The sequence below is a fragment of the Eschrichtius robustus genome, chromosome 2 (assembly GCF_028021215.1).
Source record: "Eschrichtius robustus isolate mEscRob2 chromosome 2, mEscRob2.pri, whole genome shotgun sequence".
NCBI lineage: Eukaryota > Metazoa > Chordata > Mammalia > Artiodactyla > Eschrichtiidae > Eschrichtius > Eschrichtius robustus.
The window spans coordinates 168,794,898-168,820,913 of NC_090825.1; the positions used below are offsets into that span (position 1 = coordinate 168,794,898).

The 26,016-nt window shown below is 42.6% G+C and overlaps 1 protein-coding gene across 1 annotated transcript in view; it reads left to right on the top strand.

Annotated features, from left to right (window-relative positions):
- Positions 1-533: 533 nt before the first annotated feature.
- Positions 534-26,016, top strand: part of MUC16 (mucin 16, cell surface associated) — a 139,075-nt gene continuing 113,592 nt past the window's right edge. The window contains exon 1 of the mRNA XM_068534971.1: positions 534-624. Coding sequence (XP_068391072.1) covers positions 534-624 — 91 coding nt within the window. The remainder of the gene's footprint in view (positions 625-26,016) is intronic.

Below are 26,016 nucleotides of genomic sequence, written 5' to 3' on the forward strand. Positions count from 1 at the left end.
CATAGGTAAGGGCCTTTGGTGCTGGTCCTCTGGTGGGGGAGGTGATATAGGTGCCCAAAGGCCTAGCCTCATTCTTGGAGGGCCTTGAGTGTCAACTGCACTGGATTTCCCTTTCCAGCTTGGTCTCCACCCAACTATCCCTTCTTCCATGTTTCCAAACATCTCACCAACAAAGACCACTCTCTCTCCCCTTCTCCCCTTTACTTTCCTTCTCTCCACCTGACCTTACATTCCACTGTTATTGATTCACTTGTTTGTCTATATCCTCCTCTAGCTCATGAGCCCCATGAGGACAGTGAACTGTTTTGAACTGTTCACTGATTTGTCCTCAGCGCCCGTCACAGTGCTTGGCACACCGTAGGCCCTCCGTAAATATTCATCTTGTAACCTAGGTCCAGTCTGCCTGGGGGTGGAAAACACAGCAACCAAAGGCTTGAGTTTGGAGGTTGAATCCCACCTTCACCAGTCACTCGCCGTGACTCCTGAAGCCACTTGACTTGGCCTTCTGAGGCTCAGTTTTCCCTATCTGCAAAATGGACATGATGATGACAGCAGCACTTGGTTTGCAGGGCAGGTTGGGAGGATTTGATGGGGTCATGGAGATCTTGACTGGCATGCTGAAAGGTCAGTGTGCAGTGACTGTTACTGTTATGAAGTGGGAAGGGCACACACAAGTGGGGTGAGGGTCATGGATAGGACCATCTCTGCATGGCACCCAGAAGAAACCACATTTTCCATGCAGGCTTCAGGGGAGGCAGCAAGTAGGATATATGATAACACAGGGAGCTTAGAGATACCAGCTTATCTGATGGACCCTTTTTTTTTTAATTTTTATTTTACTTTATTTTATTTATTTATTTATTTATTTATTTATTTATTTATTTATTTATTTATTTATTTTTGGCTGTGTTGGGTCTTCGTTTCTGTGTGAGGGCTTTCTCTAGTTGTGGCAAGCAGGGGCCGCTCTTCATCGCGGTGCGCGGGCCTCTCACTGTCACGGCCTCTCTTGTTGCGGAGCACAGGCTCCAGACGCGCAGGCTCAGTAGTTGTGGCTCACGGGCCTAGTTGCTCCGCGGCATGTGGGATCTTCCCAGACCAGGGCTCAAACCCGTGTCCCCTGCATTGGCAGGCAGATTCTCAACCACTGTGCCACCAGGGAAGCCCTTTTCTTTTTTAATTTTTATCGGAGTATAGTTGATGTACAATATTGTGTTAGTTTCAGGTATACAACAAAGTAAATCAGTTATACATATACATATATCCACTGTTTTTTTTAGATTCTATTACCATATAGGTCATTACAGAGTATTGAGTAGAGTTCCCTGTGCTATACAGTAGGTCCTTATTAGCTATCTATTTTATGTATAGTAGTGTGGATATGTCAATCCCAATCTCACAATTTATCCCTCCCCCGCTTATCCCCTGGTAACCATAACTTTGTTTTCTACATCCTTGACTCTACTTCTGTTTTGTAAATAAGTTCATTTGTACCCTTTTTTTTAGATTCCACATATAAGTGATATCATAAGATATTTGTCTTTCTGTGTCTGACTTACTTCACTCAGTATGACAATCTCTAGGTCCGTCCATGTCGCTGAAAATGGCATTATTTCATTCTTTTTTATGGCTGAGTAATATTCTATTGTATATATGTACCACACCCTCTTCTTCTATTCCTCTGTCAATGGATACTTAGGTTGTTTCCATGTCCTGGCTATTGTGAATAATGCTGCAATGAACATTGGGGTGCATGTATCTTTTCAAATTATGGTTTTCTCCTGGTATGCCCAGGAGTGGGATTGCTGGGTCATGTGGTAGTTCTATTTTTAGTTTTTTAAGGAACCTCCATACTGTTCTCCATAGTGGCTGTACCATCTTACATTCCCACCAACAGTGTAGGAGGGTTCCCTTTTCTCCACACCCCCTTCAGCATTTATTTTTGTAGATTTTTTGATGATGGCCATTCTGATGGGTGTGAGGTGATACCTCATTGTAGTTTTGATTTGCATTTCTCTAGTAATTAGTGATGTTGAGCACCTTTTCATGTGCTTTTTGGCCATCTGTATGTCTTCTTTGGAGAAATGTTTGTTTACATCTTCAGCCCTTTTTTCGATTGGGTCATTATGTACTTTTTTGATATTGAGCTGCATGAGCTGTTTGTAGGCCCCATTTTATTGAGCAGAAAACTGAGGCTCAGAGGGGGTCAGGATTTTCCCAGAGCCACACAGGAGAGGAGGTGGGTCCAGGTCCAAGATTCCTCTTCCTTAACACAGTCCTACCTTCTTTCTGCCTCCCCTGGGAGGATCACTCAGTCACTCATTGGGCATTTATTTGCTGAGTCCCTGCCATGTACCCCTGCAGGCTTTGAGGACACAGCAGGCCCATGGCACAGGGAAAGTAGAAGCACAGTACAGAGAGATGAGAGGTTTGTATTCTTTTCCTGGGGCTGCCATAACAAAGTACCACTGACTGGAGGCTTAAATGACAGAAATGTAGTCTCACAGCTCTGGAGGCCAGAAGTCTGAGAGCAAAGTGTCTGCAAGGTTGGTTTCTTCTGAGTGCTATGAAGAAGAATGTTCCATGCCTCTCTCTTAGCTTCTGGTGATTTGCTGGCAACCTTTGGCATTCCCTGGCTTCTGGTAGCCTCACTCCATCTCTGCCTTCATCTTCACATGGTTTTCTATGTGTGCCTGTCAGTGTCCAAATTTCTCTTTTCTATAAGGACACCAGTCATACCGAATTAGAGACAAGCGTTGCCAAAATTTGGCCTCTGTACACCGGTGCCGGATTAAATCTTGGAGACAGAGTTTTGGGTGAAGTAGAAAGAAATCGCTTTATTGCTCTGCCAAGCAAAGGGGGCCACATTGGGCTAATGCCCTCAAGACTGTGTGTCCCACCCTGGAAGGGGTAGTGAGGAGTCTTATAGTGTTCTGGGAGCAGGGCGTGGTCAGCTCGTGGACATTCTTCTGATTGGTTGGTGGTGAGGTAATTGGGATTCAGCATCATCAACCTTCTGGTTCCAACCAGTCTATGTGCTGTGGGCAACATACAGTAAACCTCTTCCACCTGGTGGGAGTTTCAATATATGCAAACGAGCTCAAAGGATATGGACAGAATATTATCTATAGCCCTGGAGGAGGAAATAAAGGTCCTTGACTTTGTTTGATGGCTAAAATATTGTTATTTTGTCTTGCTTGACTGTTTTCCTTTCTTTTTGCGTTTTCTCTCTTCTCTGATTAAATTTACTTTTTTTTAAAAAAATTTACTCTTTGACTAAAGTTTTTCTACAGACAAAAGGAAGGCGGAGGACATGGGTGGGGGTCTATGCTGGGAAGGCTTCATAGGGTCCTACTCAGTTACACCCACCCTACCCCAGTATGACCTCATTGTGACTTAACTAATTACATCAGCACCAACCTTATTTCCAAACAAGGTCACGTTGTGAGAGGTCCTAAGGGTTAGGACTTCAATGTATGAAATTGACATATGTCAAAGGGGAGACAATTAAACTCATAACAGAGGCATTAGGAAAGTAAAGGTAGCTGAGCTAGGGGTGTGGGGTGGGGGGGAACCTTCTCCAAGAAGGGGGGGTTACAGTTGAGCCCTGTTGTAAGGGAGGGTCTTGCACTAGCTTGGCTTGAGACAAAGGGTGGGAATCCCAGCCCCAGGTGGTGAGGTTTAAGTCAAAGAACAACTGAGGGAGGTTGGGGTCTGCCCACTCATGGTCCCCATGACCCACATTGCAGAGGGATGTGAGGTGAGAGAAAGAAGGAACTTTCACTCCAGTGGTTCTCAGATGGAGGGCACATCAGCAGCACCTACAGGGCTTATTAAAACACAGCTCCTGGGAGTAAGTCTGGAATGGGGCCCAGGAATTTGCATTTCTAACAAGTTATCAGGTGATGCTGATATGGCTGGTCAGACTCATCCAGGGAACCACACTTCAAGAATCACTGTTTTGCAGCCTGGGTCCATGTCTGCTTTATAAACAGAAGCAATCTTAACTCTGCAAACAAAACAGAAAATGAAAACCAATACCTGTATGAATCTGTGCCAGCCAGAAAGCTCATAGAGGCCTTCCTCTGAGACACGGGGCCCCAGTCTTGCCCACATAAGAATCACCCCTGTGTACGAGGGGGTGGAGAATAGGAAAAGGAGGTGTTGAAGTCCAGATTTTTGGTTCCCACTTGCTGAACTCAAATTTCCAGGGAGAAGAGAGGGATAAATTAGGAGTTTGGGATTAACATATACACACAACTACATATAAAACAGATAACCAACAAGGACCTACTGTATAACACAGGGAACTATACTCAATATTTTGTAATAACCTACAAGAGAAAAGAATCTGAAAAAGAATACATATATCATATATGTACATATAACTGAAACACTTTGCTGTATACCTAAAACTAACACAACATTGTGCATCAACTACACGTCAATAAAAAAATAAAAAAGTAAATCTATCAGTTAAAAAACATTTCCAAGGAAGGAGCCTTGGGCAAGTTCTTCTACCATCCATGCAAGCCTCAGTCTTCTCACCCTTAAAATGGGTTTGTCTGGGAGATTTGATGAACTAACAAAGAGTAGATTTCAAATGGTAGGGTGCGTCACCTGCGGGGCAGGGGTTTATAATACAGAGGGCTGAGCCCCACCACCAACGTTTCTGATTCAGTAGGTCTGGGGTGGGGTTGGAGAACTGACATTTCTAACAGCATCTCTAATGATGCTGATGGTCTGGAGACCACTTAGAAAAACACTGAGCTAAGGCTCTGAAAGGCTGGCAGAACAATGCCTGGTACTCTGCGAGTTTCATAATAGAAGCATCCCCGGGAGATTCTAAAGGTCAAGCAGGCTTAAAGATGCAGCTCTGGGGAACTGTTGGACTAAATTGGCTAAGAGTAAAAAGCAGTCTGTGTTGGAAGGAAGGTCAAGTTCAGGACTCAAACGGTAGAATCCAGGGCACCTTTATTCAAAATGACATGATATAAAAAGAATTAGCCCCCCACTTCATACCCATTAAGATGCCTACTATAAAAATAAATGCATAACTAAAATACAAAAAAAACCCAAACAAGTATGCATGAGGATGTAGAGAAATTGGAATCTTTGTGCACTGTTGGTGGGGATGTAAAATATGGAAAATGGTATGGCAGTTCCTCAAAAATTTAAAAATAGAATTACCGTAAGATCCTGCAATTCTGCTTCTGGATATATACCCAAAAGAATTGAAAACAGGGTCATGAACAGATATTTGTACACCCATGTTCATAGCAGCATTATTCGAAAGAGGCAAAATGTGGAAGCAACCCAAATGTCTGTTAACAGATGAGATGAATGGATGTATATAAAATGTATATAAAATACAGAATGGAATATTAGTCAGTCCTGAAAAAGGACGGAATTTCTGACACCTGCTTCAACATGAGGACATTATGCTGAGTGAAATAAGCCAGACACAAAAGGACAAATATTGTACAATTCCATTTATAGGAGGTCCCTAGAGGAGTCAAATTCACAGAGACAAAAATAGGCTGGTGGGTTGCCAGGGGCTGGGGGAGGGGGATGGGGAGTTAGTGTTAAATGGGGACAGAGTTTCAGTTCGGGAAGATGAAAAGCGTTTTGGAGATGGACGGTGGTGATGGGTGCACGACAGTGTGAATGTACTTAATGCCACTGAACTGTGTACTTAAAAATGATTAAGATAGCAAATTTTATGTTGTGTGTATTTTACCACAATTTTTAAAAAATAAATAAAAAGGAATGAACCCAATGCCTGCCATCCAATCAAAACTAAATATCAGCTTTTATTGAGAATGCAGATATCATTCCATTGTCATTAATATTGGGGTTTGACATGGTGCTGACCCAATGAGCATGAGCGATCCCAAAAGCATGGTGGTTATTATTATTGACTATAATGGTTTGATTTGTGCTGGGATTTGTGCTAAGCCTTTTGCCCCATAAGTCCTGGTAAAAACACTCTGAAATAAGCGGTGTTATACATAACTCCAATTTACCAAAAGGGAAACTCAGGCACAGAGAGGTTGAATGCTTTGTCCAGGCCACACAGGATTCGAACCCAGAATTAATGGCAGAGTCCATTATGTCACTATAAAATTATAACAACAAACTGGGTCATCTCTGGCTTCCTGGGACTCATAGACTGGCTGTGTAGATGAGCAAAAAATAAGAAGTGACGTGCACTTGTTGGAGAAATATAATTGAAAACCATGAAACCACAAGCGTTAATGTGATGCACTTCACAGGCAATTTGCTAAGAGATTGCGAGACAGAAAGACATCTCACCTTTTTCCACAGCCAGATAAAAGATAATCCTCAAGTCAGAGGACTTGATAACACCATTTGTCACACCCAGGTAATTGGAGTGACCATTTGTGTTAGCTAATTGGCTTTATCCACAGCAAAACCAAATTTCTCATCTCTTGGTGACAGGAGGTAATTTTGCAACTTGCAGCAAGGCACCAGCTAAAGTTAGCCTCCTATGCTCCCACAGAAACGGGGAGACCGGGAAATTTAAGCTTCTTATTTTTAATGTTTATTTGTCCTTCCACAGACAAGTCCAGCATATAAAGTGAAAGGGAGCGGAGAGAGGAGGATTGGGGGTGGTTTGCCTTGTTTTTGTTATTCAGGGGGCTGCAAAGAATTCACAAGAATTGGGTCTTAGAGGAGCAAGAGTGAGAAGGGTCTGAGATGAGGGCAACTGAGGCATGAATAGAGACCCAGCGAGATTGAAAAACCACCTCCCACTCCCCTGTTTATGCTCCCAGGCTCCTGTCCTCGGGATAAAACCTTTACTCCTCATGTAGCCTAAAACCCCTGCTTTCTTTTTCTTTTTTTTTAATGTATGCTTTTTTTTTTTAATTTATTTTTGGCTGCATTGGGTCTTCGTTGCTGTTGCTGCGCGTGGACTTTTCTCTAGTTGCTGTTGTCTTCGTTGTGGTACGCTGACTTCTCATTGTGGTGGCTTCTCTTGTAGTGAAGCACGGGCTCTAGGCACGTGGGCTTCAGTAGTTGTGGCACACGGGCTTAGTTGCTCCACGGCATGTGGGATCTTCCCGGACCTGGGCTCGAACCCATGTCCCCTGCATTGGCAGGCAGATTCTTAACCACTGCGCCACCAGGGAAGCCCAACCCCTGTTTTCTGCTCTCCCGCCTCTTAGCCCTTTCCTCCAGCTACACTGGCCTTTGCTGTTTCTGGAGAGGTTTGGACCACAGGGCCTTTGCACTTGCTATTTTGCTCTGCCTGAGTGTTCTCTCTCTCTCCCCAGGGCTGGCTCCTTCTCATCATTCAAGGTGTGACTGGCTTCTTCTACAAAAATAAATCAGGAAATACTCTGTTTTAGAATCCTCAGAGCACCAAAATACTTAAAATTACCTTGTTTGTTTAATGATTATGCTTCCCTCACTAGGCTATATGTTCCATGACAGTGGCACCCATCTGAGGGCCCACAGCCTTAGTCTGGAATCCCAGCTCAGATGTGTGACATGGGGCCTCTCTGAACCTCTGTTTCTTCCTCCATAAGAAGAGGAACATAGAAGAGTTTCAATAAGGATTAAATAAACAACTTTTAGAACATGTAGGGGACACAGAATAGGGACTATACATTTAAGCGTTTGCTGTTTTTGCTGTTATGATAGCAATAAATGATATAATCCTTAGGTTCTAGCGTAGAATTTAGCCTATGTGAGACACTAAGTACGTATTTATTGGATGGATACACAGATGGGTAGCAGATTTTTGAGCAGAGAAGGGCAGTACTGAGCCCTTTCCGAGCTCTGGACATGGCTTATAACAAAACAGAAAGCCTGGCTGGGGGTGGCCAGGGGCTTCTCAGCTTATACCCCCAGCCTTCAAGCTCCCACTTCAGAGCTCAAATATCAGATAAAACCAATGGGAGAGAAATTATCTAAGCAAATGTTGTCATGTCTGCCTTTGAAGAGTTGGAATCTTTAAACCAAGTTTCATTTTAAAGGAGCCCCAGCTGACTCAGCTCTAAACAGACCAAGGGGAGCACAGCCCTTGGCTCAAAGCCAGAAAATTTCTATCTTCAAGTTTCTATTTGTTCCAACTCACAATTTTTTTTTTTTTTTTTTTTTTTTTTTTTGCTCCTCTGCAATCTTTGAAAGAAAAAATGAATGCTCCCTGCATGCAAAGGAGGGGGAACCTCCCCACACCCCAGTCCATACTGCTTTATTGTTTTGCCCCCAGGGCTGCTTTTGTGGTCTCACAGCAGGAAGTTATCTGGAGGCTTTCTTCAGTGTTGTAAGCCTCTTGACCAATCCTGTTTGATGAGGATTAAAGAATGCCAGAACTGCTCAAGTCTTCCCAAGGCGTGCCAGGAAGTCATTCATATACTCCAGGCCTCCGGCTGGTTTCAGGGCTCAAATGTCAGTGAAAATGAAGAGAGAAAAGGATGGGAGTAAACGAGAGCTTGTCCTCTTTGCCTTCCTCCTCCCACTTTCCACTCGGGGTGACAGACGTGAGGAGGGGAAGATTTAAAAGAAGAGAGAGATGGAGAAAGAAAGGGGGAGAGAGAGAGAGAGATGGAAGGGAGAGGGAGAGAGGCAGGAGGTGGGGAGAGAGAGGTAAAGTGAGGTGCCTATTTTTCTACATTTCTATCCCATCTATCAAGCGCCGACTTTGTCCCTTGTCCCTGTCCCTGTCCCTTTGTCCCTGTATAATAAAATACAGCACACGGACGTGCAACAAATGTTTATTGGATGAAGGGTCCGAGGCATTTAAATCAGGGGCTCTCAAGCATACCTGAATGCCTGGAAGCTTTGAAAACAGTTCTACGTCAGCACTCCACCCCAGACTGGTATTTTTCTTTTAAAAAAGCTCTCGCAGGAGATTTTAATGCACAGCCAGGATGCAGAACCATTGATTAATATCAAAAGCCGTGCCACGCAGCTTGTGGAATTTTAGTTCCCCAACCAGGGATTGAACCCAGGCCCTTGGCAGTGAGAGCACGGAGTCCTAACCACTGGACCGCCAAGGAATTAAAATCAAAAGTTTTGAAATGATGGCCTAGGCCTTGATTCAGGCCTAATCATGATGTGTTTGTTTCGCTGCACAGTGTCTTAAAAATATTTGCATTCCTCAATATTTCAAACTCTGGTAGTCCATAAACTTTCCAGGTTTCCAACTTTGTTTTAAAAAGCTTGAAGTTCCAGCCATCATAGGTGTACCTCCCAGCAGAAGCAGAGCAGCACCTGTTCCTTTAGATGGAGCAGGACGAGCTTTTCAATTTGCCACCGTTCCCACCACTCCCTGTTGCCCCCTGGATGCTGAGCTGGAGGACCCAATTTCCCTCCTCTTTACAGCTGCACTGCTGGTTCTTCTTTGGAATAAAGTTTAGGAGAAGGTGAAATATTTGTCTAAAGTTAGCATCTCCAAGTCAAGTGGGAAATGGGAGCCTCATATTCCCAGGAACACCAGAAGTATTTCTTTATAGAAGTCAAGTTTATTCCTCCACATTTGTTATACAAAGTTTGCTTTTCTTACAGCCAGCTTGTTCAATCACGGACACTACATGTCAGGAGGTGAAGTGTGGTGGTTCAGAGAAATGGTCCCAAAGTCTGCTTCTCAATACGACAGCCTCTAGTCACATGTGGCTGTTTTTATTTAAATTAATAAAAATTAGATAAAAATAAAAATTACATTCCTCAGCCATAGTAGACACTTTTCAAGAGCTCAGTAGCTGTGTGGGGGCTGGTGGTTACTATATCGATGGTACAAAACATGTCTATTGCTGCTGAAATGTCCAGTGGCCTATTGGAGAGCAATGCTCTGGAGTGAGACTTCCAGGGTTTAAAACCCTGCTTTGCTACTTCCTAGTTGTGTGACCTTGGGCTAGGTACTCTACCTCTCCTTGCCTTAGTTTCCTCATCTGTAAAGTGGCTTTGTTTAACAATAGTACTGACATCAAAGGGTTGTTGTGAGAATTCCATGACAATACATGTAGAGCTTTTGGAACAGTGCCTGGCACATGGTAAATGCTTATTAACATTGTAAAAGCATTTAATATCTATATGTTATTAATACAAATAATTATTAATATCTATTATTAATACTATTATATATTTATATAATAATATATTATATAATTTAATAATTACATAATTATATTATGTAATATTTATATTATATAATATATAATTAATATATACAATAAATATCTAGTATATATAATAAATGTAATATATTATATTATTATATATTATAAATGTTATGTAATTATATAATTATTATGTATTATTATATATAATTATAATAACCTATTATTATAATTATATGATAACATAATATAACATTAACATCTATTATTAACATTAACATTTTATTTATTTTACTATAATAATTATTTACTATTATATATTACTTTTATATATTATGTATAATTATATGCTATAATAATTATAATAATCTATTATATACTTATATGTAATAACACTAATTAGCATCTAATATTATTATTTATTTTACACTAATAATAATGATAAGTAATAGACATCCCTGGTCCAGATGAGTTTCCTATCCCCTTTTAACCCTCATTCGTAATCTGTAAAGTTTACGAATTTAGATTCATATAGAGTGTAAATTATCCACTCTATCCTACATATGAAGAAACTGAAGATCAGAGAGGTTTTGTCACTTGCTAAAGATCAACAGCACCTGCGAGGTGTAACTGGGATACAGTCCAAGACTGTTAAATTCTGATGCCCTTGCCTATTCACTCTACCATGAGGTCTCTTGAGGTGAAAGGATAAGCAAAGGTCCTGGGGTAGACATCACCAGGTGTGTGTGGCCTGTGGTGCACTGGCCAATTTTGCTGGAATGCAGGGTATATGAAAGGGGGGGTGGCGCCGAACGGAGGGGTAAAAGTTTAGCTATAAGGAGGGATTGGAACCAGCCAGAAATTGAGCAACAGCCTGAGGATTTGAAGGCTTCATTTAGGGAGCAATATAGTTCTTTAAAAAGCATCTGATCTGAGATAGCCTGCCCTTTGGCTTATGCCAGTCAAAAGAGCAGCCCACAACTATTGAGCAAAAACCATTTGCTGGGACCAATGCCCATGGTCCTTCTCACAAAGCCCTTACGAGAACCTTTTGAGGAAGGTTTTATTATTGTCGTTCCCACTTTACAGATGAGAAAACTGAGGCTCAGAGAAGCCCACGCAGCTGGCCAAGGGTGGAATCAGGATTGCACCTCAGTGCCTTCTTTCTGACCTCGTTGCAGCACTGTTGGGCCAGGGACTTGCTTAAACTCTTACTTCAAGGAAGGTCTTACCATGGGTGCCAATTTCTGGTGCTGACAATGCATTTTCTCCAGAAGAATTTGCATAACAAGGATGTTGGGATGCCTTTGGCCTCTGAGAGCTTCCAAAGGTGTGTGACATCACCAAAGTCAGACCATGGCCCTATGTGAACTGGTCCCTCTCCCCTAAGTGGACTGGCTCCTCCTGTTCTCCCTCCGCCTCCCTCCTCCTCCTCTTCTTCTCCCTTCTCCTCCTGAACATCCACTTAGAGAAATCCTTAGGGGCTTGTTCGAGGTGTGAATGCATTGTTATGATTAGAAGTGCTCAGAACAGGGACTATCACATAGCAAGTGCTCAGTAAAATCTGTTGTTGATGATAATAATACTGTTGGATTATTATCATTGCCCACACAGAGATAACAAGACCAACCCCAATTTCAGGAGACTAGACGAGGAGAGAGTGGCAAAAGTTGCCTTAGGTTATGAAGAGGCTGTGACGTACAACTTTTGAGGGAGGTATGGATCCTGGTGCCTAAGAAATCTTTGTGATGCTTGAGAAAATAGAAACAATTTCCCATGGTGAGAAAAACCTTTTGGCAAAGGGTTTTGGGTGGAATTATGAAAGGAAACTGAAATCTTTTGAATTGTGTGTAATGTTATGTGTGTTACCTGTTAGTTCTCACTGGGGTCCACAGTCTCCCCCCACAATAGTTCAATAACCATTCATTCATTCAATAAATGTTTATTGATTATCTATAATATGCTAAGAACCGATTCAGAGGTCAATATAAGAGGTGGTATAACTATTATGATTAATGATTATGTAAATCTTTATAATTATTAGTCATATTTAGGTAAGAAATATTATTGCAACTGCTCACTTGTGTATGTTTGGTAGTCAAAGAAACCGAGGCTCAGAAGGATTAAACAACTTGCCAAGAAACATAACCAATAGGTGATAGAGGTGGGGTTTGAAGGTCTAGGTCCGTGGGGTGGGTCCAAGTCCACATCTGTCTTCAGCAGGGGAGGAAAGGTAAGGGAGGACATTTGGGGGTGGCTAAGAGGAGGAGAAAGATCTGGGGTGAGGGGGAGAAAGAGGACAGGAGAGAAGAATTTGAGTAGAAGCCCTTTTCCATCATTTATTCATTCCACAAACATTCATTGACCATACTGTGTGCTAGGCACTGCACTGGGGATACAGTGGTGAGCAAAATGGACATCGCCTTTGCCGTCCTGGAGTTGAAGCTCCAGAGGAGAAGGAGTCGACAAACAAGCGAGGAAAAGTATCATGTCTGGTGGTACTAATGCTTTGGGAAAAAGAGAAGAGAGATAGTGGGTGACAGGGGTGTAGGGATGGTTCTTGAATAGGTGACACCTGAGCTGAGGACTGACTGGGGTGAGAATAGACTCATGTAGATATTTGGCAAAAGGATGTTTCAGGCAGTGGGAACAGCAGGTGCAAGGGCCCTGAGGCAGGACTGAGTTTAAGAAACAGTAACGAGATCAGAGTAAGGCACAGTGAATGAGTGGGAGAGAAGGAATTAGGGGAGGGACACAGGCTGGGGGTTGGGGATGGGGAGATAAATCAATAGGTCCTCATAGGTCATTGTAAGGAATTTGGCTTTTACGCTGACCTAAATGCAGGGCCATAAAGCTTGGCCCATCGTGCTCTTATTCTTATTTTTTAACAATGTTCTTCTGGCTGCTGCCTGGAGAATAGATTGGTGGCGGCAAGGGTAGAAGGCAGGGAGGCCGTTAGGGGGCTACTGTGATCATCCAGGAGAAAGAGGATGATGAGTGAGCTTGGGAGGTAGTGAGAAGCAGTCGACTTGTGAATAGATTTTAAAGACCTTGAAGGATTTGCTGAGGGACAGGTCATTGGAAATGGGATTCGTGCATGCAGGGAATTCAGGTGGTTGAGAAGAGAAATTAAGCAGTGCCCCAAATTAGTATTTTCAGAAGGGTCTGTGGGGTGAAAACCCTCAGTAGATAAAAGGAACAAGCATACGCTTTTTATCACGTTCATGGAAGCAGGGAAAAGGTGGCTTTGCTCTTGAGTGATGGGAAATGTCCTCCATCCTTGTCAGATGGTCCAAGAGGCCTGTGAGAGGAAGCTCTGGGGCCAGCTAGGTATGGTAGGTGAAGAATTGGGAGATCCTGGATCTGTTGAGATGTGTGAGGTTGGGGAAGGGGAAAGTAAGAAAGATAACTACAGATCCCTTTTACTGAGCACTCATTATGGTTGGGGCATGCACAGAGGAATTTTCAGAAGATATTAACTCATTTAATGACCTCTACAGCCCTCCAGGGTGGCAGCCATGCTCATCCCCATTTTCCAGATGAGTAAAACTGAGTCAGAGCACATAGGAAATATACCCAAATTAATAGCCTCTTTCTGGTTCAATGAAACAGACACAGTCTTCCATGTTCCTGGAGCTGAAATTCTGGAAGCAGGGACGGACATTAAACAAAGATGCAAATATATAACAACAGGTGGAACTAAAGGGATAGTGGGTGACAGAAGGAAAGTGGAATGAAACCAGCCAGGAATTTACCTGAGGCGGGTGTGTTGGAAGTAGAATCACAGAGTCATTGGATTTCTGACATCTCCTGCCTAAAAGTCTTCTGTTGGTGGGTTCAAGCTCCTGGAGGGAGGTAATAACAGATCTGGTCCTCAGCGTGAGGGCTGTTCTCCACCTGGTACCTTCGTTGAGGTCTCTAGAGTTGAAATACCCTTTCTTTCCATCCCTGGCCCAGCGTTCTCAGCTTCGTGGGGGCAGCTCCCTCTCTTTCCAGCTTGCCTGGCACCCCCTGGCTTCCCTCTGATGGCTCTTGTGTTCTTTCTAGGCTGCATCTGCAGTCTGAGTCCATTTGCCAGAGCTGTGCAGTCCGCTAAGATAGCCACTAGCTTCCCGTGGCTACTGAGCACTTGATATGTGGCTGGTCCAAACTGAGCATGAGACAAAGGCTTAGTTAAAAAAATTAAACAGAGTAAAGGAATGCAAAATTTCTCATTGACACTTTTTTTGACACTAATATTAAGTCAAAATGATACTACTTTGGAAATGTCAGGTTCAATAAAACACATCATTAGAACTAATATCATAATAGTGACAAAAACCCTTTTCTTAATCAAACTTTAGTCAGGCTCTTCTGAGTCCTCTTCTTGAGTAGACCTTGACCTTGGCTTTCTGTTTCCATTCTATCCTTGTCAAGGCTGCCTAGCCCAGTCTTAGCAAGAATCTGGCTAAGGCAGTTTATCAAGAATCCCCCCATCCTTGATATCTGATCATCCCTGACATCTGATCAGTTTCCTCATCCCTCACCCTTGCTGTACAAATCTTTGACCTACCTTTAGCAAGAATCCTGGTAGGTCCGTTAAGCAAGAATCCCTCTCCCCTTGAAGTCTCCTCAGTGATTTTTCTGTGCATGGACCCCCCCTCCCCCAACCCTGCTCCTTGGCTATAAATCCCCACTTGTCCTATTGTATTCTGAGTTAACCTTGATCTCTCTCTCTACTGTAATTCTTCTATTAAATAAAGTAGTCCTCACAATTTTAACAAGTGTTAGAATATTTTTTCTTTTAACAGTAGAAAATTTAAAATTATCTTTGTGGCTTGCATTTGTGGCTCGTATTTCTAAGGAACAGCACTGCATTGGAAGGTGGCACAGTATCCTCCCCTCCTACCCTGGGGCAGATTTCCCCAGACCTACTTTCATTGCTGACTATGAGCTTTAGTTTCTTCTTTCCATTCATCAATCTATCTCTCCAGTCTGCTTAGCATCCCTAGGTAAAGGTAATGGCTGGCACACCTTTTTTTTTTTTTTATTTTTGGCTGTGTTGGGTCTTCGTTTCTGTGCGAGGGCTTTCTCTAGTTGCGGCAAGCGGGGGCCACTCTTCATCGCGGTGCGCGGGCCTCTCACTATCGCGGCCTCTCTTGTTGCGGAGCACAGGCTCCAGACGCGCAGGCTCAGTAATTGTGGCTCACGGGCCCAGCTGCTCCGCGGCATGTGGGATCCTCCCAGACCAGGGCTCGAACCCGTGTCCCCTGCATTGGCAGGCAGACTCCCAACCACTGCGCCACCAGGGAAGCCCTGGCACACCTATTTTTGAAAGGTTGCTCCTTCCTTCCTTCCTTCCTTCCTTCCTTCCTTCCTTCCTTCCTTCCTTCCTTCCTTCCTTCCTTCCTTCCTTCCTTCCTTCATATATTCTGCCAGTGTTAAAGAAAAATATACTTAATGACATTTTTAAAACATTGTAAAAAAGACTTTACACAAGGGGAAGACTATCAGGTATAGGGCCCACTGTGATGGAATTTTCCACTGGGCGAGTGAGATTGGGCTTAACTCCATAAACAACATGGGCCAGTGGAAAGTTATAGCTAAAGAGCAGGATGGCAGGTTGGGGGTGGGGCAGGGTCAATGGATAAAAAATTACTAAGAGGAAACATCAGGGGTAAGGAGGATTTTGGCAAAACCAACTAGATAATAGATATTATTATATTACTATATTAGGCATTAGATATTGAAAGTGATCAGGGTGGAGAGGTTCTTACTAAAACTTAATTTTACAAAGAAGTGCACACGTGCGGCCATGAGAGGTTTCTGAAGTCTGATTGAAGTTTGGTCAAGCAAAGAATCTTTGTCACCAGCCAATCACCCAGCTAGCCTTCTGTGATATTGTAATTTATAAGAAGAAGTATATATTTGGTCTTCATCCAGTTTCTGGCACAGAGCTCCTAAAACCCTTGGAAGTATTGAAAGTGATCAAGTTGTCTTTTGTTACATTAGTGGGGTGACTTTTGGTCCTCACCTAAGGATGGGGGCTGGTTGCCAAGGACACCTAACTGTGTGATTAGAGGGGGAGAGGTAAGGGGCTGGAGGTTGAATCAGTCTCCAATGGCCAATGATTTAGTCAGTCAGGCCTATGTAATGAAGTGTCCATAAACACCCAAAAGGACAGGGTTTGGAGAGTTTCTGGGTCAGAGGAGATTTGGGGAAAATGGCAAGCCTGGAGAGAGCGTAGAAGTTGCATCCTTTCGCAATACATTGGCCTATGCATCTCTTCCATCTGGCTGTTCCTAAGTTTTATCTTTTTATAATAAACTGGTGATCTAGTAAGTAAACTATTTCTTTGAGTTTTGTGTGCCATCATTTCTAGCAAATTAATCAAACCCCAAAAAGGGGTCATGGGAACTTCTGATTTATAGCCCGTTGGCTGGAAGCACAGGTAACGATTGTGCTTCTGAAGCGGGTGGGGGCAGGCAGTCTTGTAGAACTGAACTCTTAACCTGTGTAATCTGATGCTACCCCTGGGGAGATAGTGTCAGAATTGAGTTGAATTGAGTTGAAATCTGCTGGTGTCTGAGAACTGCTTGTTGGTGTGGGAGGAAACCGCCACATACCCTCACCACATTGGAATTTGAGTCTCAGAGCACCAAAAGACCTTCTATATGCCAGGCTTTATGCTGAGCCCTGGGATTACCACTCCTTGGAGGAAGGACTTCACGGTGTTGCAGGACAGCTTCAGATGCTAAGGACACAGTGATGAATTTGGCTGAGAGGGGAGACAATTTTCGGCAGCAGTGGAGAACCTGAATGTCTTAGTCTTCTCAGACTGCCAGAACAAAATGGACTGAGTAGCTTAAACAATCGAAATTTATTTTCTAATAGTTCTGGAGGTTGGAAGTCCAAGATCAAGGTGCCAGCAGGGCTGGTGTCTGGTGTCTGGTCGCTCCTTGGGTTGCAGGTGGCTGTCTTCTTAGCTTCTCACTGTGTTGTCATATGGCCTTTCCTCTGTGCCTTCGTGGAGAAAAGAGAGAGAATCTTTTCCTACAAGGCCATTAATCCCATCATGAGGACCCCACCCTCATGACCTAATCTAATCCTAATTGGATCCCAAAGGTCTCATCTCCAAATGCCACCACACTGGGGGTTAGAGCTTCAATATATGAATTTCAGGTGGAAGCAAACATTCAACTGAAGCTTTGTTCTACACATCCAGGGTTGGAGATGCTTTGTAGGCATCCACACAGAGACGCCAAGCAGTTTGGTACAGGAGAATAGAGCTCAGTGGAGAGAGAGAGAATGAGAGAGAGATTTTAATTGTAAGTAATTGACTCACACAGTTATTGAAGCTGACAAGTCCCCAAATCTGTAGGGTGAGTCAGCAAGCTGGAGACCCAGGAGAACAGATGGTATAAGTTCCAGTCTGAGTCTGAAGGCCTGAGCACCAGGAGAGCCAATGATGTGGTTCCCGTAAGAAAGCCTTGAGACCCAGGAAGAGCCAATGTTTCAGCTTGAGTCCAAAGGCTGGAGAAAGCTCATGTCTCGCTCCAAAGCTAGATAGGCAGGAGGAATTCTGTCTTAGTTGGGGGAAGGTCAGGCTTTTGATCTCTTTAGTCTTTCAACGGATTGGATGAGGCCCACCCACTTTAGGGAGGGCAATCTGCTTCACTTGGTCTACCATTTCAAGTGTTAACCTCATCCAAAAACACCCTAACAGAAATATCCAGAATAATGTTGACCAAACACGCGGGCATTCGTGGCTAAGTCAAACTGACACATACGCTTAACCATCACAGAAGACACTGATGATTCTTGTCGAATCTGTTATTCTTATGATGGTTGCAAAATGTTGGTTTTCTAGCTCTACCATTTCTTCTGCATTTATTGGCTGGCATTCTACTGTGAGGAAAGCTTTCTCTTTTCCTTCATTTAGGTAAATATTATTCATTATTAATTTATGTTAGCATAAACTCTTGATTCTTAGTGCATTCAATGGAGTATCATTGGTTACTATCATTATTTATGCTGATGCTCAAATGATCTCAGCTTTAGCCAGTAGGAGCTCTTCCAGGATGCCTCCTTTGTCCTATCAACATGTCCCCATTAATATATGAGCACTTCCTTACTTTCTGGTACAAGATATCCCCGGACTTTTTACTTTTGATACCCTCCAAGACAGGAATCTTTGTTTTGCTTGTTGATGTTTCCTAAATGTCTAAAACAGTGCCTGGCACACAGTAGGCACTCAATATGTATTTGTTGAAAGAATAAATATATGAATGAGTGAAGTGTCCCTGGCTAGAGTTTGAGAGGGATCAGAACACTCCCTGCTTGTCTGTCAATGCCCTTGGTCTCATGGATATTTGTCTCCTCACTAAGATCTTGGCATACATATGTATGGGTAGTAAAGGGAGTGTGGGTATGTCCATGAATTGGTATATGTCAATATACAAACTTCTGTCCTTTTTGTGGTTAAATCTGTGTGCTGATCAGTTGGTGAGTGAAGCTACTGTTTGCCTGGGGGTCATTCAGTATCTGGGGGTCAGTTCCTGGTGTTGCTTACTTGTGGGTGTACATTCAGGGAGCTGGGGGTTCCTGTGTAGAGTATCTGTTAGAAAAGTGTGTTTTGGTTGAGGAGACTGAATGTCTGTGAATATATTTGAGAGTAAGAATTTATTTTTTTTAAAGTTTTAATTGCAACATAATTAACATGTTATATTAGTTTCAGGTGTACAACATAAAGGTTCAATATTTGTATATATTGCAAAGGATCACCACAGTAAGTCTAGTTAACACCCATAACCACACATAATTACAATTTTTTTTTCTTGTGAAGAGAACTTTTAGGATCTAGTCTCTTAGCAACTTTCAAATATACAATCCATTATTATAAACTATAGTCACCATGCTGTACCTTACACTCCCAGGACTTGTTTATTTAAAAACTGGAAGTTTGTATCTTTTGATCCCCTTCACTCATTTTGCCCATCTCTTACCCCCTGCCTCTGGCAATTATCAATCTGTTCTCTGTATCTGAGTTATTGTTTTGTTTTTAGATTCCACATACAAGTGAGATCATATGATATTTGTCTTTCTCTGTCTGACTTATTTCACTTAGCATAATGCCCTCAAGATCCATCCATGTTGTTGCAAATGGCAAGATTTCCTTCTTTTTACAGCTGAATAATATTCCATTTTATATATATGTGTATATATACGTATATATATATATGTACACACACACACACACACAGACATATATATATATCACATTTTCTTAATCCATTCATCCATCAATGGACACTTAGGTTGCTTCCATATCTTGGCTATTGTAAATAATGCTACAGTGAACATGGGTGTGCAGATATCTTTTTTTAAATCAAAATTTGCACTTTATTTATTTATTTTATTTTGTGTGTGTGTGTGGCTGTGTTGGGTCTTTGTTGCTGTGTGGGCTTTCTCTAGTTGCGGCGAGTGGGGGCTACTCTTCATTGCAGTGCACGGGCATCTCATTGCGGTGGCTTCTCTTTGTTGCAGAGCAGGGCTCTAAGCACGTGGGCTTCAGTCGTTGTGGCATGTGGGCTCAGTAGTTGTGGCCTGCGGGCTCTAGAGCACAGGCTCAGTAGTTGTGGCACATGGGCTTAGTTGCTCAGCGGCATGTGGGATCTTCCCAGACCAGGGCTCGAACCCATTCCCCAGCATTGGCAGGCAGATTCTTAACCACTGCACCACCAGGGAAGTCCCGCAGATATCTTTTTGATTTAGTGTTTTCATTTCCTTCAGATAAATACCCAGAAGTGAAATTGCTGGATCATATGGTAGTGCTATTTTAAATTTTTTGAGAAACCTCCATACTGTTTTCCATAGTGGCTGTACCAATTTACATTCCTACCAACAGTGCACAAGGAGAACTTGTGTATTTTTGCTTGTTAACATTATTACTGCTGTCAATTGCTATGTAAAAAACAAGCAAGCAAACAAAAAACTCCAAAATGTGGCAGCTTGAAACAACAACCATCCAACATCTCATGGTTCCATGATTTGTCTGGGCTGAGGCGGGAAGTTCTTCTGGCCACAGAGTGTTAGCTGAGGCTACAGTCATGTGAAGCATTGACTGGACTGGACCTTCCAGATGGTTCCCTCCCGTGGGTGGGAGGTTGGTGCTGGTTGTCAGTGGGGCTATTGACCAGAGCATCTTGACTCTCCTCCACTTGGCTTGGGCTTCTCACAGTATGGTTGATGGATTCCTAGAGGGAGCATTCCAAGCCCGCAAAAATGGAAGCTACAGATGTCCTAAGGCTCAGCTTCAGAAGTCTCACAGTGCCACTTCTGCCGTGTTCTAAGTTGGCTAAAACAAGTCACGCAGCTGAGCCCACCTCTCGATGGGAGGAAGGATTTGGGGCCATCTTGAGCCCACTGCAGCTCTTGCCATCGTCACACATCACAAAATTAATGATGCTTCCTAAACATCATCAAACACCAAGTCCATGTTGGAAGGCTCCTGTTATCTCTGATATGGCTTTTACAATTGGTTTCTTTGAATGCAAGAACACAAGATCCACATATTTGGTTGTTGTTTTTTTCTTGACTCTTTTTTAAAATTTATTTTATTGAAGAATAGTTGATTTACAGTGTTGTGTTCATTTCTACTGTACAGCAAAGTGATTCAGTTTTACATATATATATTCTTTTCATATTCTTTCCATTAGGGTTTAATCACAGGATATTGAATATAGTTCCCTGCGCTATACAGTAGGGCCTTGTTGTTTATCCATCCTATATATAATAGTTTGCATCTACTAATCCCAAACTCCCAATGCACCCCTCCCCCACCGCCCCTTCCCCCTGGGCAACCACAAGTCTGTTCTCTATGTCTGTGAGTCTGTTTCTGTTTTGTAGATAGGTTCATTTGCATCATGTTTTAGATTCCACATATAAGTGATATCATAGGGTATTTGCATTTCTCTTTCCAACTTACTTCACTTGGTATGATAATCTCTAGGTCCATCCATGTTGCTGCTAATGGCGTTATTTCATTCTTTTTTATGGCTGAGTAATATTCCATTGTATACATGTACCACATCTTCTTTATCCATTCATCTGTCAATGGACATTTAGGTTGTTTGCATGTCTTGGCTACTGTAGATAGTGCTGCAATGGACATTGGGGTGCATGTATCTTTTCGAATTAGAGTTTTCTGTAACAGACGTGGGGTAACTTGTGATCTGGCAGGGTAGATTTAATAATTACAGAGGACTCCTACTGGTCTGTTTCTGGTTGTGTACTTCTTTGAAATGTGCAGTTGTAGAGAGAAATAACAGTGTAGTATGTTTCTAAGGGGATGGGTTTGTGTGAAAATCCTGTGGAGGTATGTTTCTGAGTCTACATGTCCCTGAGGGAGCATACCCGTGGGGGGTGAGGACCTGTGAGCAGCTAGGTGTGTAGTGCAGGTTTGGGACGAGTGAGTCTGGGTGAGAATATCTCTGACCGCACATCAATTTGGCTTTAGTGATAGGTGAGTGTGGCTTTAAATAGGAGGACTCCACAGGCAAGGAAAAGGGGTGACATTCCTCTTTATCTTTTTCCTGAGAGGCTGGCCCCTGAAGTCCCAGGAAAGGTATTCACTCTGACCAGCTGATGACCTTTCTGCCGATAACAGGTGTCCCTGGAAGCTGGGTGGTACCCTTAGCTCTGTCTCTAGGGCCAACCACATTCAGAGAGAGAGAGAGAGAGAGAGTTTCGTTTACTTTAAACCCAATCATCCAGAAACACAATTGTGTTTTGTTCCACACGTCACTTCTTTTTCTTCCACTTGATGTTGGCAAATATTTCCCTCTTGCTATGGAACTGGGCTCCACAGGAGGAAGCTGAAGATTCGCCCTGGATGTGAATCTGTCAGGGAGAGACAGACAAGTCCAAACGTGTTGTTCAACTCTTGGCTTTCTCTGTCCAATGCAGACAATCTTGGTGCAAGGGCTCCCTCCTGGTGTGGGGGGCTGGGGTCTCTGATCCTCAGATATCCCTCCCTAGACTTCCCCCACTGATGTATGAGGAATTTGGGGGCCATGACAGTGTCTAAGTACACTGGCTTTGGAGCCACCTGTTCTTTTTTTTTTTTTTCTTTAATTTTTTTTGGAGTATAGTTGATTTACAATGTTGTGTTAGTTCCTGCTGTACAGCAAAGTGAATCGGTTATACATACACATATATCCACCCACTCTTTTTTAGATTCTTTTCCCATATAGGTCATTACAGAGTATTGACTAGAGTTCCCTGTACTATACAGTAGGTCCTTATTAGTTATCTATTGTATATACAGTAGTGTGTATATGTCAATCCCAGTCTCCCAATTTATCCCTCCCCCCTACCCCGGCTGCTTTCCCCACTGGTAACCATAAGTTTGTTTTCTACATCTGTGACTCTATTTCTGTTTTGTAAATAAGTTCATTTGTACCATTTGTTTTAGATTCCACATATAAGCTATATCATGATATTTGTCTTTCTCTGTCTGGCTTACCTCACTCAGTATGACAATCTCTAGTTCCATCTATGTGGCTGCAAATGGCATTATTTCGTTCTTTTTTATGGCTGAGTAATATTCCATTGTATATATGTACCACATCTTCTTTATCCATTCCTCTGTTGATGGACATTTAGGTTGCTTCCATGTCTTGGCTATTGTAAATCGTGCTGCATTGGGGTGCATGCATCATTTCGAATTACGGTTTTCTCTGGATATATGCCCGGGAGTGGGATTGCTGAATCATATGGTAGTGGAGACACCTGTTCTTGATTCAGATCTCAGCTCTGCTACTCTCCAGCTGGAGGACGCTGGGCATGTTACTTAACCTCTCTGTGTCTCGATTTGCTCCTCTGAGAAATGAGGGTAATTATAATACAGCACTGCCCAACAGAAATATAATGTGAGCCACGTGTGTAATTTAAATTTTTCGAATAGCTGTATTTTTTTAAAGTAAAAATAAAGAGGTTCTATGGCCTGAATGGCTGTGTTCCCCTCACCCCCACCCACCCAGGCTTAAATTCATACGTTGAAATCCTAAATCCTAACGTCCAATGTGATCCTATTAGGAGGTGGGGGCCTTTGTCAGGTGATTAGATCATGAGGGCTGAGCCCTCATGAATGAGATTAACGCTCTTATAGAAGAGATCCCAGAGACCTTCCTGGCCCCTTGTGCCATTTGAGGATATAAGAAATCTGTGAACTGGAAACAGAAATAGACTCACAGACAGAGAAAACAAATTTATGGTTACAAAAGGGGAAAGTGGGAGGGAGGGATAAATTAGGAGTTTCGGATTAACATATACACACTACTAAATATAAAATAGATAACCAACAAGGACCCACTGTATAGCACAGGGAACTATAGTCAATATCTTCTAATAATCTAATAGGGAAAATAATCTGAAATGAAACTGAATCACTTTGCAGTACACCTGAAACTAAAACTAACATTGTAAACCAACTATACTTCAATTTTTTTTAAAAAAAGGAAAATAACGAGACTTCCCTGGCAGTCCAGTGGGTAAGAGTCTGCACTTCCAATGCAGGGGGCATGGGTTCGATCCCTGATTGGGAAGTAAGATCCCACCTGCTGCACGGCTCAGCCAAAAAAGTTTTTTTAAAAATTATTTTTAAAAAAGAAAAAAAAGAGAAGAAATCTATGAACTGGAAGAGGGCCCTCACCTGGCCATGCTGGCACTGTGATTTCAGACTTACAACCCCTAGAAATATGGGGAAAAAGTTTCTGTTGTCTATAAGCCACCCAGTCTTATAGAAACCAGAATAGACTAACACTCAAGTAGAATTAACTTTAATATATTTTATTCAACCAAATTTAGCCAAAATATTATCATTTCAATCTGTAATAAAAAAATATTCCTGAGGGGGACTTCCCTGGTGGTCCAGTGGGTAAGACTCTGCACTCCCAATGCAGGGGGCCAGGGTTCGATCCCTGGTCAGGGAACTAGATCCCGCATGCATGCCGCAACTAAAAGATCCCACATGCCTCAACTAAAGACTAAAGACCTGGCGCAGCCTAAATAAATAAATAAATATTTTTTAAAAGCTTTTAAAAAATATTAATGAAGCAGTTTACAGTTTTCTTTTTTCGGCACCAAGTCTTGAAAATCAGGTGCATATTTTATACTTACAGCACATCTCAGTTTGGACTAGCCACATTTTTGTTGGCAATACTTGATCTCATAGTTGAAAGTATAGATTCCCATACCCAAGTTGTCCCAAACAAACTTAAAAGTTTTCTAATAACTGAATTGAGGATCAGTTTTTAAATCTAAATGAACTAAAATTAAACAAAATTAAAAGTTCAGTTTTTTTGTCACACTGGCCACATTTCAAGTGGTCACGTGGGGCTATGGGCTGCCATATTGATCTAGTATGGAATTTGTGGAATTGCTTTATGGAATTATTTTCAGTATTAAATGAGTTAGTACCTTTAAAGCACTTTGTTAATCCCTGGCGAGTGCTACATTAAGTGTCTATTGCATAACAAATATATGCAATTAATATTTATTGAGCACCTACTTTGTGCCCAAGTACTGTGTGGGATGTTAGGCTTGGGTAAGTAAGTCAGATAAGTCAGACCCAGTTTGGCCGTCATGGAGCTTGTATTCTGGTGGCGAAGGTCATAATCAGACCATCACAAACTTTGTGTGTGGTTAGGCATTGCACTGAGACCTACAGAAAAGACAGAATCAGTACTAAGGGATCGTTTCCAACGGGTGGATAAGGAAGGGGCCACCTGAGTCCCATCATCCACGGGCTGAATCTGAAAGATACACAGGCAGGAAGAATGCTCCAAACAGAGACAGTAGATGGTGGGAGGCAGGACACTGCAGGAGAATCTGATAAATGGTCGGTGTATCTGAAGTGGAGAGAGCCAGGCAGTAGGGATGGGATGTGAGACTGGAGTCAACATTTGCACAACCTTGGAAGATGGAGAACAGCATTTGGTCTAGACTGTGAGGGTCACAGGTTCGAATCCTGATTACAGCTCTGTGACCTTGGGCAAGTTATTGAACCTCTGTGAGCCTCAGAAGGAAGGACCTAGCATGTCAGAAGTGCTTGAAAGTGCTGGGTGCAGTCATTGTAGGAAAGATGGTCCAGCCCCTTCATGCACTTCTGCAGGGCCTCCTGGGGTCTTCTGATCAGCCCCAAGACTGTGGTGTCTTCTTTTTTTTTTTTTTTTGAATGTCACTAGACAATGAATTAAGCAAACCTTTATTGAAGCTTAAATTGTGGTGCAGAAATACATTTCAACTGATTTAAGTCCAACACCATGAAGAGAGAAATTATGGCACCAAAATTTTCCCTCCTCTATCATATATTCTAGGGCTAATTTAGATTACTATTCAATCTATATTTTTCATTTTTCTAGGCTTTGTTCCATACAAATTTGTGCAGTTTTTCAACACTAAATAGAAATCTTAAATCTATTAGGGAAAGAAAAAACATCAAACCTCAAGCCAATAAATGTCGTCAAATCTACAGGGACACTGTTCAAGAACAAAATCCACTTTGAGCATTGGTCCTCATAATAGCACCGAAACGTTAGCTACTGTGCGCTAATTAAGACTGTCTCTTATTAATGTGGCCCTCGATTTCTCCCTGTATCTCCTCCAAGGCTGAAGCCAGGGCTCAGAGAGGTAGACTTGACCAAGCTCCACACCCTTGGGTTGCAGAGCCCTGATGTGAGACAACTCAGGTCCATGGGTTCCAGTGTGGGCATATTTCACCTCTTTGCAGTATGAATTCCTGTATCTTTTAATCTATTCACTTGTGTGACCACAGCCTGCCCCAGCACCTAGAAGGAAATCCTCTCCCCCCCTGCCAGGCTGTCACTCTCTAGTCATTCAGCCTCCATCCATCACCAGCAGACCAGATCTCTTCCATCTTCTCCAGGGT